Below are 16328 nucleotides of genomic sequence, written 5' to 3'. Positions count from 1 at the left end.
TCACCTTGTGTTCTCCTGGATATGGTCGGCGGAAGTGAGGGAGGGGAAGAAAAATAAAGAGACTCCACCCCTTAAGTGCTCCCGGAACCTCCTCTTCTGTGACTTGCTCTTCCTGGTTGCTCCAAGGCGCCACCAAGTCGGGGTGGGTAGGTATGCCCTCGGGCTTTGGGTTCGAGGGAGTCAACTCTCTTGAAGCGTAGGGACTGCTGGGGGACAGCTGTGGAAACGTAAGCAGGGATGGCAACGAGGCTGGGATGCTTGCGAGCGTGGGTTATAAGCGCGGGAATCGCGCGTCATTCCCCTGCCTCCCCCGCCGAGTTCCGGGATGGTCGACGCCAGCAGCGCGCGAGGCTTGAAGAACAGGACGTGGCGCGCCTCTGTCAGGCAGCTTCCCGTTAGCGCGGCCCTATGGATTCTCAGCGGGCTGAGGCCCGCGCTTTGGAAGCCGAGATCACCGCTTTGAGGCGGGCGTGCGTGGAGCCGCCGGCGCCCGGGGAAGACACCTCCCGAGTTCGGTACGTGGCCTTCCTCAGGCCCAGTGGGAAGGGTGAAGATCTCTACTCCAGGCGCCCCGGACCTCCCCACAGACTTTTCCCGAGCACCAGACGTGGGCGGGAACTCGTTATCTGTCTGTTCCAACAGGGCTGAGAGTGATGAGTACACGCGTGGACCCCGTTGTAAACGTATTACCATATATTAACTGATTTAATCACACTCATGGGGAAGGTGTTTTCATTTAAGGTATTTCATTTTAAGGTGTTCTGTTGCTAGTAACTATCAAGGTGAAAGTCTTGCTTATCTCCTTAGCAATCTTGCCTTTAGTGGGCAGCAGTATCTAGTTGGAATTTAAAAACTCTGGTTTCATGGTATTTGTTTTTATGAGTCACCTAACTGTGGCAAGTGATACTGATTTTTCGCTTACGGTAGTGATACGAAATTTCCTTTGAGAAATAATTTAGGTAAAAGAGTAAGTTGATATAAAGAAGACTAGGCAATGTAGTCTATAGGAGAATTTGGCAAAAGCTGCGAAGGTGATTGTCATATACTGCAGGAGGGGAAGCATCCCTGTAAAGGAAGTGGGGGAACTCCCTGTTTAAAGGCGAACAGAGCCATATGCACTAATAGGTAGAAATAACTGAAGAGTGCCGTCTACTATAGAGCGGTGGCATCATAACGTCTTTGTTACTATCAATAGCCATGGTCTGTCTATTACTTACTAAGTGCTAGACTGAGAGATGCAAACGTCTTTACGTACATCATCTCTTTTTAATACCTACGACAATCCTCTGAGTTAGGTGCTGTTGTTAACCCCGTTTTAGAGTTAGGAAACTGAGGCTCAGAGAAATTAAGTTGCTTTCCTGAAGTCTCAGAGAAGGTAAGTGTTAGAGCTGGATTGGAATCCAAAAATCAAACTTCAAAGCCCAGGCACTTTGCTTAACTGGAGAAGGAGAGAAGGGGGTCCATGACAGTTAATTATGTACCTATTGTCTCAAGCTTGCAAGCTGCTTGAAAAGCAGAAACTGTCTTCATTTTTTAGTCAATTCTAATTTGACATAGATGCAGAGAGAATAAGATTTTCCTGAACTAACTGGACAAGAGTTGGTTGAAATTGGGAAGGAGGAGTTCTAAAGAAAATGTTTGCATGCATGTTGGAAGGGATCATGAAGGTAGAGGAAGCTGTAACTAGTAAGAGAGAAGAGGAGAGGGAAGTAGGTGAACAGGGAACAAATATGTTCCTCCGCAAGTGAGGGTGTAAATGTATCAGAATGCTTGCTACTCCAGGGGTGCTCCACAGATTGGAAGCTTTAGCATCACTTGGGTTGAACAGAAATACAGATTTCAGCCCAACCCTGACCTACTGAGTCGGAATCTACTTTTTAACTTGACCGTTGATGATTTTATGCACTTCAGAAAGTGAGGAAGCACCATGATGAAAGATGATTTCTTTACTGGCCACAGTATGTCATTTTTAGCTCAGGATAGTATGTAGACTATCCATGTAATCTGAGTCTCCTCGATCAAGTTGAGAAAGTCGGAAGAGTCCAAGGTGTTTGGATTTAATATAAAGTTTCTTTTCACTATGATGGAGAAAGAAGTTTAGGACCTGTGTACCAAGCTTTTTTTTTTTTTTTCAGTTTCAGTAAAATACATATAAATGTATCATCTTAACCATTTTTCAGTGTTCATATCAGTAGTATAATGTTCATAATATTGTGCAACTATTACCTCCATCCCTTTCCATAACTCTTTGCATCTTGTAAAACTAAAACTCCATACCCGTTAAATAATAACTTCTCATTTCCCAACTCCCCTTAGCCCCTGACAGCCACCATTCTATTTTCTGTCTCCATCGAATTTGACTTCTCTATTGCTTCATATAAATGGAATCATACATATTTATCTTTTTGTGACTGGCTTATTTCTCTCAGCATAATATCCTTAAGTTTCATCCATATTGTAGCATATAGCAGAATTTCCTTTCTTTTTCAGACTGAGTAATATTTTCTTGTATGTATATACCACATTTTACTTATCCATTCATCTGTCAATAAATACTTCGTTTGCTTCCATGTTTTAGCTATTGTGAATAATACTGATATGAACATGGGTGAACAAATATCTCTTTGTGACCCTGCTTTCAATTCTTTGGATATATACCAAGAAGTGGAGTTGCTGGATCATATGTTAATTCTATTTTTAATTTTCTGAGGAACCACCACACTGGTTCCCACAGTGGTTCTACCATTTTACGTTCCCACTAACAGTCCACAAGTTTTCCAGATTCTCCACATCTACATCAACACTTGTTGTTATCTCTTTTTTGATAGTAGCCATCCTAATGGGTATGAGGTGGTACCTCACTGTAGTTTTGTCTTGCATTTACCTAATGATAGGTGATGTTAAATATCTTTTCATGTACTTATTGGCCATTTGTATATCTTCTTTGGAGAAATGTTTATTTAAATCCTTTGCCCATTTTTGAATCAGGTTGTTTGGGTTTTTGTTGTGGAGTTTTAGGAGTTTCTCTATATATTTTGGATATTGATCCTTTATCAGATATACAATTAACAAATATTTTCTCCCATTCTGTGAGTTGCCTTTTTACTCTGTGTATAGTGTTTTTTGATGTACATTTTAAAATTTTTTTCATGAAGTCCAATTTGTCTATTTTTTCTTTTGTTACCTGTGCCTTTGGTATTGAATATATCCATGAAATCATTGCCAAATCCAATATCGTGAAGCTTTGTCTTACGTTTTCTTCCTAGAGTTTTATTGTTTTAGGTCTTATGTTTACACCTTTGATCCAATTCGAGTTAGTTTTTGTATATGTTAGGTAATGGTCCAATTTCATTATTTTGCATGTGGATATCCAGTTTTCCCAGCACAATTTGAATGGTATTGGCATGCTAGTCAAAAATCATTTGACCATATATGTGAACGTTTATTTCTGGCTTCTCTAAGTATTCTATTACGTTGATCTGTATGTCTGTTTTTATGCCAGTACTACAGTTTTGATTACTGTATCTTTGAGATAAGTTTTGAAATCAGGCAATATGAATCCTTCAGTTTTGTTCTTTTTCAAGATTGTTTTGCTATTGGGAATCCCTTGAGGTTCCATATGAATCTTAGGGATGGCATTTTCTATTTTTAAAATAAAAAACCTCATTGGGATCTTGATAGGGATTGCATTGAACCTGTAGATTGCTTTGGGTAATATTGACATTTTAATAACATTACCTCCTAATCCATGAACATGAGATGTGTTTCCATTTATTTATATCTTCTTTAATTTCTTTCAGTGATGCTTTGTAGTTTTCATTGTACAAGTCTTTTACCTTCTTGATTAAGTTTATTGCTGTGTATTATATTCTTTTTTGATGGTATTGTAAATGGAATTGTTTTTGTAATTTCCTTTTCAGATTGTTCATTGTTGTATAGAAATTCATCTAATTTTTATGTGATGACTTGTTATCCTGTTACTTTGCTGAATACGTTTATTAGTTCTAACAGTTTTTTTGTAGAATTTTTAGGATTTCTTACATTTAAGATCATACCATCTGCAAACAGAGATAATTTTACTTCTTCCTTTCCAATTTAGATGCCTTTTATTTCTTCTTCTTGCCTAACTGCTCTACCTAGAATTTTCAGTACTATGTTGAATTGAAGTGGTGAAAGCTGCATCTTTACCTTGTTCCTAATCTTACAGGAAAAGCTTTCAGTCTTTCACCATGGAGTATGATGTTTGCAGTGGGTTGTCCATATATGGTTTTTATTATGGTGAGATAATTTCTTTCTGTTCCTGGTTTTTTTGAGTGGTTTTTATTATGAAATTTTCAAATACAGTTTCCCCCCCACTATCCGAAAATAAAGCATTCCAATGAAACCTTTTGTAAGTCAAAATGGTGTAAAGCAAAGAAGCAGTTACCTCAGGACACATTTTGCTAACAGATGCACAAAATAAATCAAGATACAGCACAAATGCTCACAGACACAGTTCAAAGCTATGGCAGTTTTGATGCTGAGATGCTGAGTGTAGTTTCTGGGGTAGGAGCTTGGTGGTGCCACTCTCACTGCTCAGGGTGCATGTTGCCTCTGTGATGTCTCGCTGCAAAACAAACCCCAAACGCTATTTTCACTTTTCACCTTCTTTTTGTAAAAGTGAAAATTCTTTTCAGATTTTATTTCAAAGAGCTAATTTTTAGTTTCATTGATTTTTCTCTATTTCTTAATGTTTATTTCACTGATCTCTGTTCTAATCTTTATCATTTCCTTCCTTCTGCTAGCTTTGGGTTTAATTCATTCTTCTTTTTCTAGTTTCTTAAGTTTTACCATTAGGTTGTTCATTAGACATCTTTCTTGTTTTTTTTCTTGTTTTTTTTTTTTTAATTTAAGTGTTTATAGCTATAAAATGTCCTTAGTGCTATGTTTGCTATGTCTCCTAAGTTTTGATATGTTGTGTTTTCATTTTCATTGGCCTTAAAGACGAATGAAAATATATTTTCATTTCCCTTGGGATTTCTTCTTTATTGGTTATTTAAAAGTGTGTTGCTTAATTTCACAATTTTGTGAATTTTTCAGTTTTCCTTCTGTTACTGATTTCTAACTTCAGCTCGTTGTGGTTGGAGGAAATACTTTGTAGAATACCTGTCTTTTAAAATCCATTGAGACTCAATTATTTGCCCAGTATATGATCTATCCTGGAAAATGTCCCACCTGCATTTGAAAATAATTTGTATTCTCTTGTCGTGTAGGGTGTTCTATATATGTCTGTTAGACCTAATTGGTGTACTGTGGTGTTTAAATTTTCTGTCACTTATTAATCTGTCTGGTCCTTCTATACATCATTGTAAGTGGGGGATTGAAGTCTCCAACTGTTATTTTGTTTTCTACTGAGCTGTAATTGACATATAACATTACTTTGCTTTCAGGTGTACAACATAATGATTTCACATTTGTATATATAAAAAAAATGATCACAAGAAATTCTTAAGATTCATCACCATTCATAGTTACAAAAATTGTTTGTGATGAGAACTTTGAAGATTTACTCTCTTAGCAACTTTCAAATATGCAATACAGTATTATTAACTATAGTCACCATGCTGTACATTAGATCCCCATGACTTATTTATTTCATAAATGGAAGTTTGTACCTTTTGACCACCCCACCCTCACCCATTTCCCTTACCGCCCCCTCACCCCCTTGCCCCTGACAACCACCAGTCTATTCTCTATATCTATGAACTTGTTCTTTTTGGTGTTTCTTAGATTCCACATATAAGTGAGATCATATAGTATTTGTCCTTCTCTGTCTGACTTCACTTAGCATAATGCCCTCAAGGTCCATCCATGTTGTTGCAAATGGCAAGATTTCATTCATTTTATGGCTGAGTAATATTCCATGTATATACAGGCCACATTTTCTTTATCCATTTAACGATCAATGGATGCTTTGTTTGTTTCCATGTCTTGGCTATCATAAATAATGCTGCAGTGAACATTGGGGTGCATATATCTTTTCGAGTTAGTGTTTTTGATTCCTTCGGATAAATACACGGCAGTACAATTGCTGATCATATGGTAGTTCTATTCTTTTTTTTGTTGTAATTTTTTTAAACATCTTTATTGAAGTATAATTGTTTTACAATGTTTTATTAGTTTCTGCTGTGTAACAAAGTGAATCAGCTATATGCATATGTATATCCCCATGTCCCCTCCCTCTTGCATCTCCCTACCACCCTCCTTATCCCACACCTCTAGGTGGTTGCAAAGCAGCCAGCTGATCTCCCTGTGCTATGCAGCTGCTTCCCACTAGCTGTTTTACATTTGGTAGTGTATATATGTCCATGCCACTCTCTCACTTCGTCCCAGCTTACCCTTCTCCCTCCCCGTATCCTCAAGTCCATTCTCTACGTCTGTGTCTTTATTCCTGTCCTGCCCCTAGGTTCATCAGAACCATTTTTTATTTTAGATTCCATATATATGTGTTAGCATATGGTATTTGTTTTTCTGTTTCTGACTTACTTCACTTTGTATGACAGACTCTAGGTCCACCCACCTCACGACAAATAACAATTTTGTTTCTTTTTATGGCTAAGTAATATTCCATTGTATATATGTGCCACATCTTCTTTATCCATTCATTTGTCGATGGACACTTAGGTTGCTTCCATGTCCTGGCTATTGTAAATAGTGCTGCAATGAACATTGTGGAACATGACTCTTTTTGAATTATGGTTTTCTCAGGGTATATGCCCAGTAGCGGGATTGCTGGGTCATATGGTAGTTCTATTTTTAGTTTTTTAAGGAACCTCCGTACTGTTCTCCATAGTGGCTGTACCAATTTATATTCCCACCAACAGTGCAAGAGGGTTCCCTTTTCTCCACATCCTCTCCAGCATTTATTGTTTGTAGATTTTTTGATGATGGCCATTCTTACCGGTGTGAGGTGATACCTCATTGTAGTTTTGAGTTGCATTTCTCTAATGATTAGTGATGTTGAGCATCTTTTCATGTGTTTGTTGGCAATCTGTATATATTATTTGGAGAAATGTCTATTCAGGTCTTCTGCCCATTTTTACATTGGGTTGTTTGTTTTTTTAATATTGAGCTGCATGAACTGCTTGTGTATTTTGGAGATTAATCCTTTGTCAGTTGCTTCGTTTGCAAATATTTTCTCTCATTCTGAGGGTTGTCTTTTCATCTTTTTGATGGTTTCCTTTGCTGTGCAAAAGCTTTGAAGTTTCATTAGGTCCCATTTGTTTATTTTTGTTTTTATTTCCATTCCTCTAGGAGGTGGGTCAAAAAGGATCTTGCTGTGATTTATGTCATAGCATGTTCTGCCTATGTTTTCCTCTAGGAGTTTGATAGTGTCTGGCCTTAAATTTAGGTCTTTAATCCATTTTGAGTTTATTTTTGTGTATGGTGTTAGGAAGTGTTCTAATTTCATTCTTTTACATGTAGCTGTCCAGTTTTCCCAGCCCCACTTATTGAAGAGGGTGTCTTTTCTCCATTGTATACTCTTGCCTCCTTTATCAAAGATAAGGTGACCATATGTGGGTGGGTTTATCTCTGGGCTTTCTATCCTGTTCCATTGATCTGTATTTCTGTTTTTGTGCCAGTACCATACTGTCTTAATTACCGTAGCTTTGTAGTATAGCCTGAAGTCAGGGAGCCTGATTCCTCCAGCTCCGTTTTTCTTTTTCAAAATTGTTTTGGCTATTCGGGGTCTTTTGTGTTTCTATACAAATTGTGAAATTGTTTGTTCTAATTCTGTGAAAAATGCCATTGGTAGTTTGATAGGGATTGCACTGAATCTGTAGATTGCTTTGGATAGTATAATCATTTTCACAATGTTGATTCTTCCAATCCAAGAACGTGGTATACCTCGCCATCTGTTCGTATCATCTTTAATTACTTTCATCAGTGTCTTTTAGTTTTCTGCATACAGGTCTTTTGTCTCCTTAGGTAGGTTTATTTCTAGGTATTTTATTCTTTTTGTTACACTGGTAAATGGGAGTGTTTCCTTAATTTCTCTTTCAGATTTTTCATCATTAGTGTATAGGAATGCAAGAGATTTCTGTGCATTAATTTTGTATCCTGCTACTCTGCCAGATTCATTGATTAGCTCTAGTAGTTTTCTGTTAACATCTTTAGAATTCTCTATGTATAGTGTCATGTCATTTGCAAACAGTGACAGTTTTATTTCTTCTTTTCCGAATTGGATTCCTTTTATTTCTTTTTCTTCTCTGATTGCTGTGGCTAAAACTTCCAAAATGCTGTTGAATAATAGTGGTGAGAGTGGGCAACCTTGTCTTGTTCTTGATCTTAGTTTAAATGGTTTCAGTTTTTCACCATGGAGAATGATGTTGGCTGTGTTATTGTTGTATATGGCCTTTATTATGTTGAGGTAGGTTCCCTCTATGCCTATTTTCTGGAGAGTTTTTATCATAAATGGGTGGTGAATTTTGTCAAAAGCTTTTTCTGCATCTATTAAGACTATCATACGGTTTTTATCCTTCAGTTTGTTAATATGGTGTATCACATTGATCGATTTGCATATATTGAAGAATCCTTGCATTCCTGGGATAAACCCCAGTTGATCATGGTGTATGATCCTTTTAATATGCTGTTGGATTCTGTTTGCTAGTATTTTGTTGAGGATTTTTGCATCTATGTTCATCAGAGATATTGGCCTGTAATTTTCTTTTTTTGTGACATCTTAGTCTGATTTTGGTGTCAGGGTGATGGTAGCCTTGTAGAATGAGTTTGGGAGTGTTCCTCCCTCTGCTATATTTTGGAAGAGTTTGAGAAGGATAGGTGTTAGCTCTTCTCTAAATGTTTGATAGGATTCACCTGTGAACCCATCTGGTCCTGGGCTTTTGTTTGTTGGAAGATTTTAAATCAAAGTTTCAATTTCAGTGCTTGTGATTGGTCCTTTTATGTTTTCTGTTTCTTCCAGGTTCAATCTCGGAAGGTTGTGCTTTTCTAAGAATTTGTCCATTTCTTCCAGGTTGTCCATTTTATTGGCATATAGTTGCTTGTAGTAATCCCTCATGATCCTTTGTATTTCTGCAGTATCAGTTGTTACTTCTCCTTTTTCATTTCTAATTTATTGATTTGAGTCTTCTCCCTTTTTTTCTTGATGAGTCTGGCTAATGGTTTATCAATTTTGTTTATCTTCTCAAGGAAACAGCTTTTAGTTTTATTGATCTTTGCTATCGTTTCTTTCATTTCTTTTTCATTTATTTCTGATATGATCTTTATGATTTCTTTCCTTCTGCTAACTTTGGGGTTTTTTTGTTCTTCTTTCTCTAATTGCTTTAGGTGTAAGGTTAGGTTGTTTATTTGATATTTTTCTTGTTTCTTGAGGTAGGATTGTATTTCTGTAAACTTCCCTCTTAGAACTGCTTTTGCTGCATCCCATAGGTTTTGGGTCATTGTGTTTTCATTGTCATTTGTTTCTAGGTATTTTTTGATTTCCTCTTTTATTTCTTCAGTGATCTCTTGGTTTTTTAGTAGTGTATTGTTTAGCCTCCATATGTTTGTATTTTTTACAGTTTTTTCCCTGTAATTGATATCTAGTCTCATAGCGTTGTGGTCAGAAAAGATACTTCATATGATTGCAATTTTCTTAAATTTACCAAGGCTTGATTTTTGACCCAAGATATGATCTATCCTGGAGAATGTTCCATGAGCACTTGAGAAGAAAGTGTATTCTGTTGTTTTTGAATGGAATGTCCTATAAATATCAATGAAGTCCCTCTTGTTTAATGTGTCATTTAAGGCTTGTGTTTCCTTATTTATTTTCATTTTGAGTGACCTGTCCATTGGTGAAAGTGGGGTGTTAAAGTCCCCTACTATTATTGTGTTACTGTCAATTTCCCCGGTAGTTCTATTTTTCACTTTCTGAGGAGCCTCCATACTGTTTTCAGTAGTGGCTGTACCAATTTAAATTGCCACCAACAGTGCACAAGTATTCTTATTTCTCCACATCCTCACCAACACCTGTTATTTCTTGCATTTTTGATAATAACCATTGTAAGAAGTGTGAGGTTATATCTTCTTATGGTTTTGATTTGCATTTCCCTGGTGATTAATGATGCTGAGCACCTTTTCATGTACCTCATGGCCTTCTGTATGTCTTCTTTGGAAAAATGTCTATTGAAATCCTTTGCTCATTTTTGATTGTATGTGGATTTTTGCTATTCAATTGTATGAGTTCCTTATACATTTTGGATATTGACCCCTTAGGGGATAAATGAGTTGCACATATTTTCTTACATTCCATATGTTGCCATTTCACTTTGTTGATAGTTTCCTTTGCTGTCTAGAAGCTTTTTAATTTGATGTAGTTCCACTTGTTGTTTATTTTTGCTTTTCTGGCCTAAATTTTTGGTGGCAAATCCAAAAAATCATTGACAGGACCAATGTCAGGGAGCTCACTGCTTATGTTTTCTTCTAGGATTTTTATAGTTTCAGGTCTTTAATCCATTTTAAGTTAACTTTTGTGTATTGTGTAAGATAGTGGTTCCTTATCCTTTTGCTTCTGGCTGTCCAGTTTTCCCAACCCATTTATTGAAGAAACTGTCCTTTCCCCATTGTGTATTCTTGGCTTCTTTGTCATTAATTAATTGACCATGTATGAATGGGTTTATTTCTGGGCTCTTTTTTCTCTTCTGTTGATCTATGTGTCTGTTTTTATGCCAATACTGTATTGCTTTCGTTACTATAGCTTTGTAATCTAGTTTGAAATCAAGACTTATGATGCCTCCAGGATTGTTCTTTCTCAAGAATTCTTTAGCTATTCCAGGTCTTTTGTGGTTCCATACAAACAGTAGGATTTTTTTCTACTTCTGTGAAAAATGCTATTGGAATTTTGTTAGAAATTGTATTGAATCTGGTGATTGCATTGGGTAGTATGGACATTTAAAGAATATTCTTCTTATCCATGAGCATGGAATATCTTTTCAAATATTAGTATTTTGTCAGTTTCTTTTTTCAGTGTCTTATAATTTTCAGTGTATAGGTCTTTTACCTCCTTTGTTAAATTTATTCCTAGGTATTTTATTCCTTTTGATGCAGTTATAAATGGGGTTGGTTTCTTATTTTCTTTTTCTGATAGTTTGTTATTAGTGTATAGAAACACAACAGATTTTTGTATTGGTTTTGTATCCTGCAACTTCACTAGTTTGTTTCCTGGTTTTAACAGTTTTATGGTAGAGTCTTTGGGGTTTTCTCTAAATAATATCATGTCACCTGCAAATAGTTACAGTGTTGCTTCTTCCTTTCTGATTTGAATGCCTTTTATTTCTTTTTCTTGTCTAACTGTTCTGGCTAGGACTTCCATTACTATGTTGAATAAGTGTGGTGAAAGTGAGCATCCTTTGTCTTGTTCCTGAACTCAGAGGAAAAACTTTCAGCTTTTCACTGTTCAGTATGATGTTAGCTGTGGACTTGTCATGTGGCCTTTATTATTTTGAGGTAAATTTCCTCTGTACCCACTTTGTTGAGAGTTTTGATCATAAATGGATGTTGAATTTTGTCAGACACTTTTCTGCATCTATTGAGATGATCACATGGTTTTTATCCTTCATTCTGTTAATGGGGTGTATCACACTGATTTGCAGATTTGAACCATTCTTGCATTCCTGGACTAAATCCCAGTTGTTCCTGGTGTATGTTGCTTAACGTATTGCTGAATTAGCTTTGCTAATGGTTTGTTGAGGATTTACGTTTATGTTCATCAGGGTTATTGGCCTTGTAATTTTCTTTTCTTGTAGTGTTCATGTCTGAGTTTGGTTTCAGGGTAAAGTCCTCATAAAATGATTGTGTAAGTTTTCCCTCTCCTGTTTTTTGGAAGAGTTAGAGAAGGATTGGTTTGCTTCTTTAAATAGTCGGTAGAATTCAGTAGTGAAGCCATCTGGTCCTGGACTTTTGTTTGTAGGTAGGATTTTAAACACTAATTCAATTTCTTTATTATTAATTGTCTGTTCAGTTTTTCTGTTTCTTCATGATTCAGTCTTGTTCTATGTTTCTAGAAGTTCTTCTGTTTTTTTTGGATTGTCCAGTTTGTTGGCATATAATTTTTCATACCTTCTTATGACGTGAGTGGTTTCCTTTGTATTTCTGTGGTGTCTGTTGTAATGTCTCTTCTTTCATTTTGATTTTATTTGTATCTTCTCTCTCTCTCTCTCTCTTTTTTTTTTTGATTATTCTAGCTGAAGTTTTGTCTATTTTGTTTACTTTTTGACTAACCAGCTCTTGGTTTCCTTGATCTTTTCTATCACATTTTTAGGCTGTACTTCATTCTTTTCCTTCTCTGGTCTTTGATATTTCCCTCTACTAACTTTGGGCTTCATTTGTTTTTTATTTGAGATTTTTTGTTACTGCTTTTTATTGCTATGAACTTCCCTCTGAGAATGACTTTTGCTACAGCCCATAGTTTGGTGTGTTTATTTCTGTTTTCATTTGTCTCATGGTATTTTTTTACTTCTCTTTTGATTTTTCTTTTGACTCATTCAGTCATGTTTAGTAGGATGTTGTTTAATCTCCATATATTTGTGAATTTTCTAGTTTTCTTGTAATTGATTTCTAGTATAATATCATTGTGGTTGGAAAAGATGCTTGATATAATTTCAGTCTTCTTAAATTTATTAAGACTTGTTTTGTGGCTTGACATATGACCTATCCTGGAGAATGTTCCTTGTGTGCTTGGGAAGAATGTGTAGTCTTTCTTCTGAGTGGAATATTCTGTCTATGTCTGTTAAGTTCTTAGGGTCTAAATGTGTCATTTAAGACCAATGTTTGTTTGTTGATTTTCTCTCTGGATGATCTACATGTTGATGTAAGTGGTGTGCTAAAATCCCCTACTGTTGTATTGCTGTCTATTTCTTTCTTTAAAGTCTGTTAATACTGTTTTATATATTTAGGTGCTCCTATATTGGGTGCATAAATATTTACCAGTGTGTCCTCTTGTTGGATTAACTCCTTTATCATTATATAACGACCACCTGTGTCTCTTATTACAACTTTGTCTTAAAGCCTTTTTTTTCTGATATAAATATGCTACTTTAGCTTTCTTTTAGTTTCCATTTGGATGGAATATCTTTTTCCATCCCTTCACTTTCAGTGTGTATGTCCTTACATCTGAAGTGAGTATCTTGTAAGCAGCATGATGGGTCTTTTGTTGGTTTTTAAATCTAGTTAGCCACTCTGTGCTTTTTGATTGAAGAATTTAGTCCATTTGCATTTAAAGTAATTTATGATAGGTGTGTGCTTATTGCCATTTTATTTTCTGGAAGTTTTGTAATTCCATTGCTCCTTTCTTCATCTCTGGCTCTCTCCTTTTGTGATTCGGTGATTTTCTATAGTGGTATGCTTAGATTCCTTTTTATCTTTTTGTGTCTACTGTAGCTTTTTGCTCTGTGGGTACCATGAGGGTTACATAAAACATGTTTATAACTGTCTGTTTTAAGCTGACAATAACTTAAGTTCTAACACATTCTAAATCTCTGCATTTTTACTCCCTCCCCCAATGTTTTATGTTTTTGATGTCACAATTTAGGTCTTGTTATATTGTGTATACCATAACAAATTGTTGTATTTATCGTTATTTTTACTACTTTTGTTTTTCAACCTTCATATTAGCTTTTAGGTGATTAACCTACCACCATTGCACCATTAGATTATTCTGAATTCTTCTATATATTTACCTTTACCAGTGAGAACTATACTTTCTTGTTTCCTGCTTCTACTTATTGACCTTCTGTTTCAGAGAAGTTCTTTTAACATTTCTTGTAAGGCCTATCTGGTGATGATGAACTCCTTTAGCTTTTGGTTGTCTGGAAAACTATCTCTGCCTTACTTCTGAAGGATCACTCTGCCAGTAGGGTATTATTGGTTGGCAGTTTTCATCTGTCAGCCTTTGGATATATCATAACACTTCCTTCTGGCCTGCAGAGTTTCTGCCGAAAACTCTGATAGTCTTTTGGGGTTCCCTGGTACATAACAAGTTGTTTTTCCCTTGCTGCTTTTAAGAATCTCTCCTTGTCTTTAACTTTTGATATTTTAATTTTAATGTGTCTGATGTGGGTCTCTTTAGGTTCCTCTTACTTGGGTCTCTTTAGGTTCCTCTTATTTGGTACTCTCTATGCTTCCTAGATCTGATGTCTGTTTCTTTCCCCAGGTTAGGAAAGTTTCCTGCAATTATTTCTTCAAATAAGTTTTCTGCCTCTTTCTCTCCTCTCCTTCAGGGACCCCTATAATTTGAAAGCTGGTCCATTTGTTGTTGCCCCATAAGTCTTTTAAGCTATTTTAGCTTTTTTTTTCATTCTTTTTCCTTTTTGCTGCTCTGATTGGATAACTTATATTGCCATAATTTCAAGTTCACTGATCCTTTTTACTGTTTCATCTAGTCTGATGTTGAACCTCTCTATTGAATTTTTCAGTTCAGTTATTGTAGTCTTCAGGTCTATGACCCCTACTTGGTATTTTCTTATAGTTTCTCTCTCTTTGTTGAAATTCTCATTTTGTTTATCCATTGTTCTCCTGAGCTCTGTGAGCATCTTTATGATCATTATTTTGAACTGCTTATAAGGTAAATCACTTACCTCCATTTGATTAAGGTCTTTTCTTGAGGCTTTATCTTGTCCTTTCATTTGGAACATATTCCTGTGTTTCTTCATTTTCTTGACTCTCTGTGTTGGTTTCTATGTATTAGATAAAACAGCCCTTTCTTGCAGTCTTGGAAGAGTGACCTCGTGTAGTAGATGAACTTTATTGTTCAACTCTGTCTTGGTTTTCTCTCATACCTTGGTGTTGTCCAAGCAACCTATTTATTCTTAGCTGCTCCCAGTAGTTGAGGGTACCTCAAGACTTGTCAGTGTTGCAAAGGGGAGGTTCTCAGTCAGCAGGTAGATTCAGGCTGATTGGCAAGAAGAAGCTCAGGGAGGAGCTTTTAAAGTATGCAAATATACCTCTTTCAGGGAAGACTGCTCCCTCTGCCCTGAGCCCTGGTAATAGCCAGGTAAGAAGTGTTTCTTCGTTTGTTACTTTTCTTTCGAACTCATGAACGTAAGCCCTCTGGCCACCAGAGCCAGGCTATAAAGGGATGTGTCCTCTGGACAGCATTCACAACAGTTGGGGTGCACAAGCCCCTGTCTTGGAGACACTGATGACTTGGGGCCTGGTCAGATGGAAAGCATGAAGGGTAGCATCCTCTGGCCTCCTCAGTCTCTGCAGAGGATTGTAATTGGGCCCTGAATGTGTGTTTAATGATAAGCCTGCCACTCAGGCTCCAGTTCTGAAGATAAGCTTATTTGTCTCTTTCACAGTAAGATTAAGAGTGCATTTTAGTCTGCTGTATCTCCACTGTGCCCTGGGGCCATTAGTCATTTAAGAACTATTTCTCCTTTTGTTACAGTGCTACGGGACCCACAATAAGTTCTGCTGTAAGTTCTGTTGACTGCCAGAGCCCAGTGAATAAGAGGTGTCCAACTGGGCAGCAGCCACAAAAATCAGGGTTCCAGAGGGTGCACAAACTCCTTTCCAGGAGATACTGGTGATATGGAGTAAGACAGAGAGAGTACAAAGGTGATGCTCTGGCCTCTTTCTTTGAAGGTATTTAAATAGGCTCTTGTATGATGTTAAATTAGAAGCCTTCAGGCCAAAGCTTTAAGGTAAGGAAGTAGGCCTCTTAAACAGAAACACTGGTTGCTTTTTTGTTGGCTGCCTCTGTGCTGGGTTCGGGGGTAGGTGAGTCTGCATGCATGAGCCCTTTAAGAACTGTTTCTCGGTTCCCTATAGTGGGGGTCCCCAACCCCTGGGCCACGGACCACTACCGGTCTGTGGCCTGTTAGGAACCGGGCTGCACAGCAGGAGGTGAGTGGTGGCCGAGTGAGTGAAGCTTCATCTGTATTTACAGTTGCTCCCCAGCTCACATTACCACCTGAGCTCTGCCTCCTGTGAGCATTATGGTGAGTTGTATAATTATTTCATTATATATTACAATGTAATAATAATAGAAATAAAGTGCACAATAAATGTAATGTGCTTGAATCTTCCCGAAACCATCCCCCACCCCCCGCCCCAGTCTGTGAAAAAATTGTCTTCCATGAAACTGGTCCCTGGTGCCAAAAAGTTTGGAGACCCCTGCCCTATAGCCTTGTAAATCTCATGGGCACAAGGCTTGTTGGCTTTCAAAGCCAGATATTTTAGGGGCTTGCCTCTCAGGTGCTGGTCTTAAAATTTGGGGTGCCAGCTGTGGTGTTCACACCTTTCACTCCTCAGGGAGCAGGTCAGAGTTGTTAGTCCCTCTTGATTGTGGG

At 37.1% G+C, this 16328-nt stretch overlaps 1 protein-coding gene across 5 annotated transcripts in view; it reads left to right on the top strand.

The window, feature by feature from the left end:
• The first annotated feature begins 36 nt into the window (after positions 1-36).
• The window catches only part of CENPP (centromere protein P), a 215329-nt gene continuing 199037 nt past the window's right edge, over positions 37-16328 (top strand). For 2 of the 5 annotated variants that reach the window (XM_082400952.1, XM_082400951.1), the window contains exon 1: positions 153-515. In XM_082400952.1, coding sequence (XP_082257078.1) covers positions 409-515 — 107 coding nt within the window. In that variant the 5' untranslated portion in view covers positions 153-408. The other 3 variants (XM_082400955.1, XM_082400953.1, XM_082400954.1) reach the window with 3 other exon arrangements.

Source organism: Balaenoptera borealis (assembly GCF_965194805.1).
Source record: "Balaenoptera borealis genome assembly, chromosome: 8".
NCBI lineage: Eukaryota > Metazoa > Chordata > Mammalia > Artiodactyla > Balaenopteridae > Balaenoptera > Balaenoptera borealis.
Note: the sequence above shows the minus strand (reverse complement) of the source record. Positions and strands in the feature narration are given on the sequence as shown.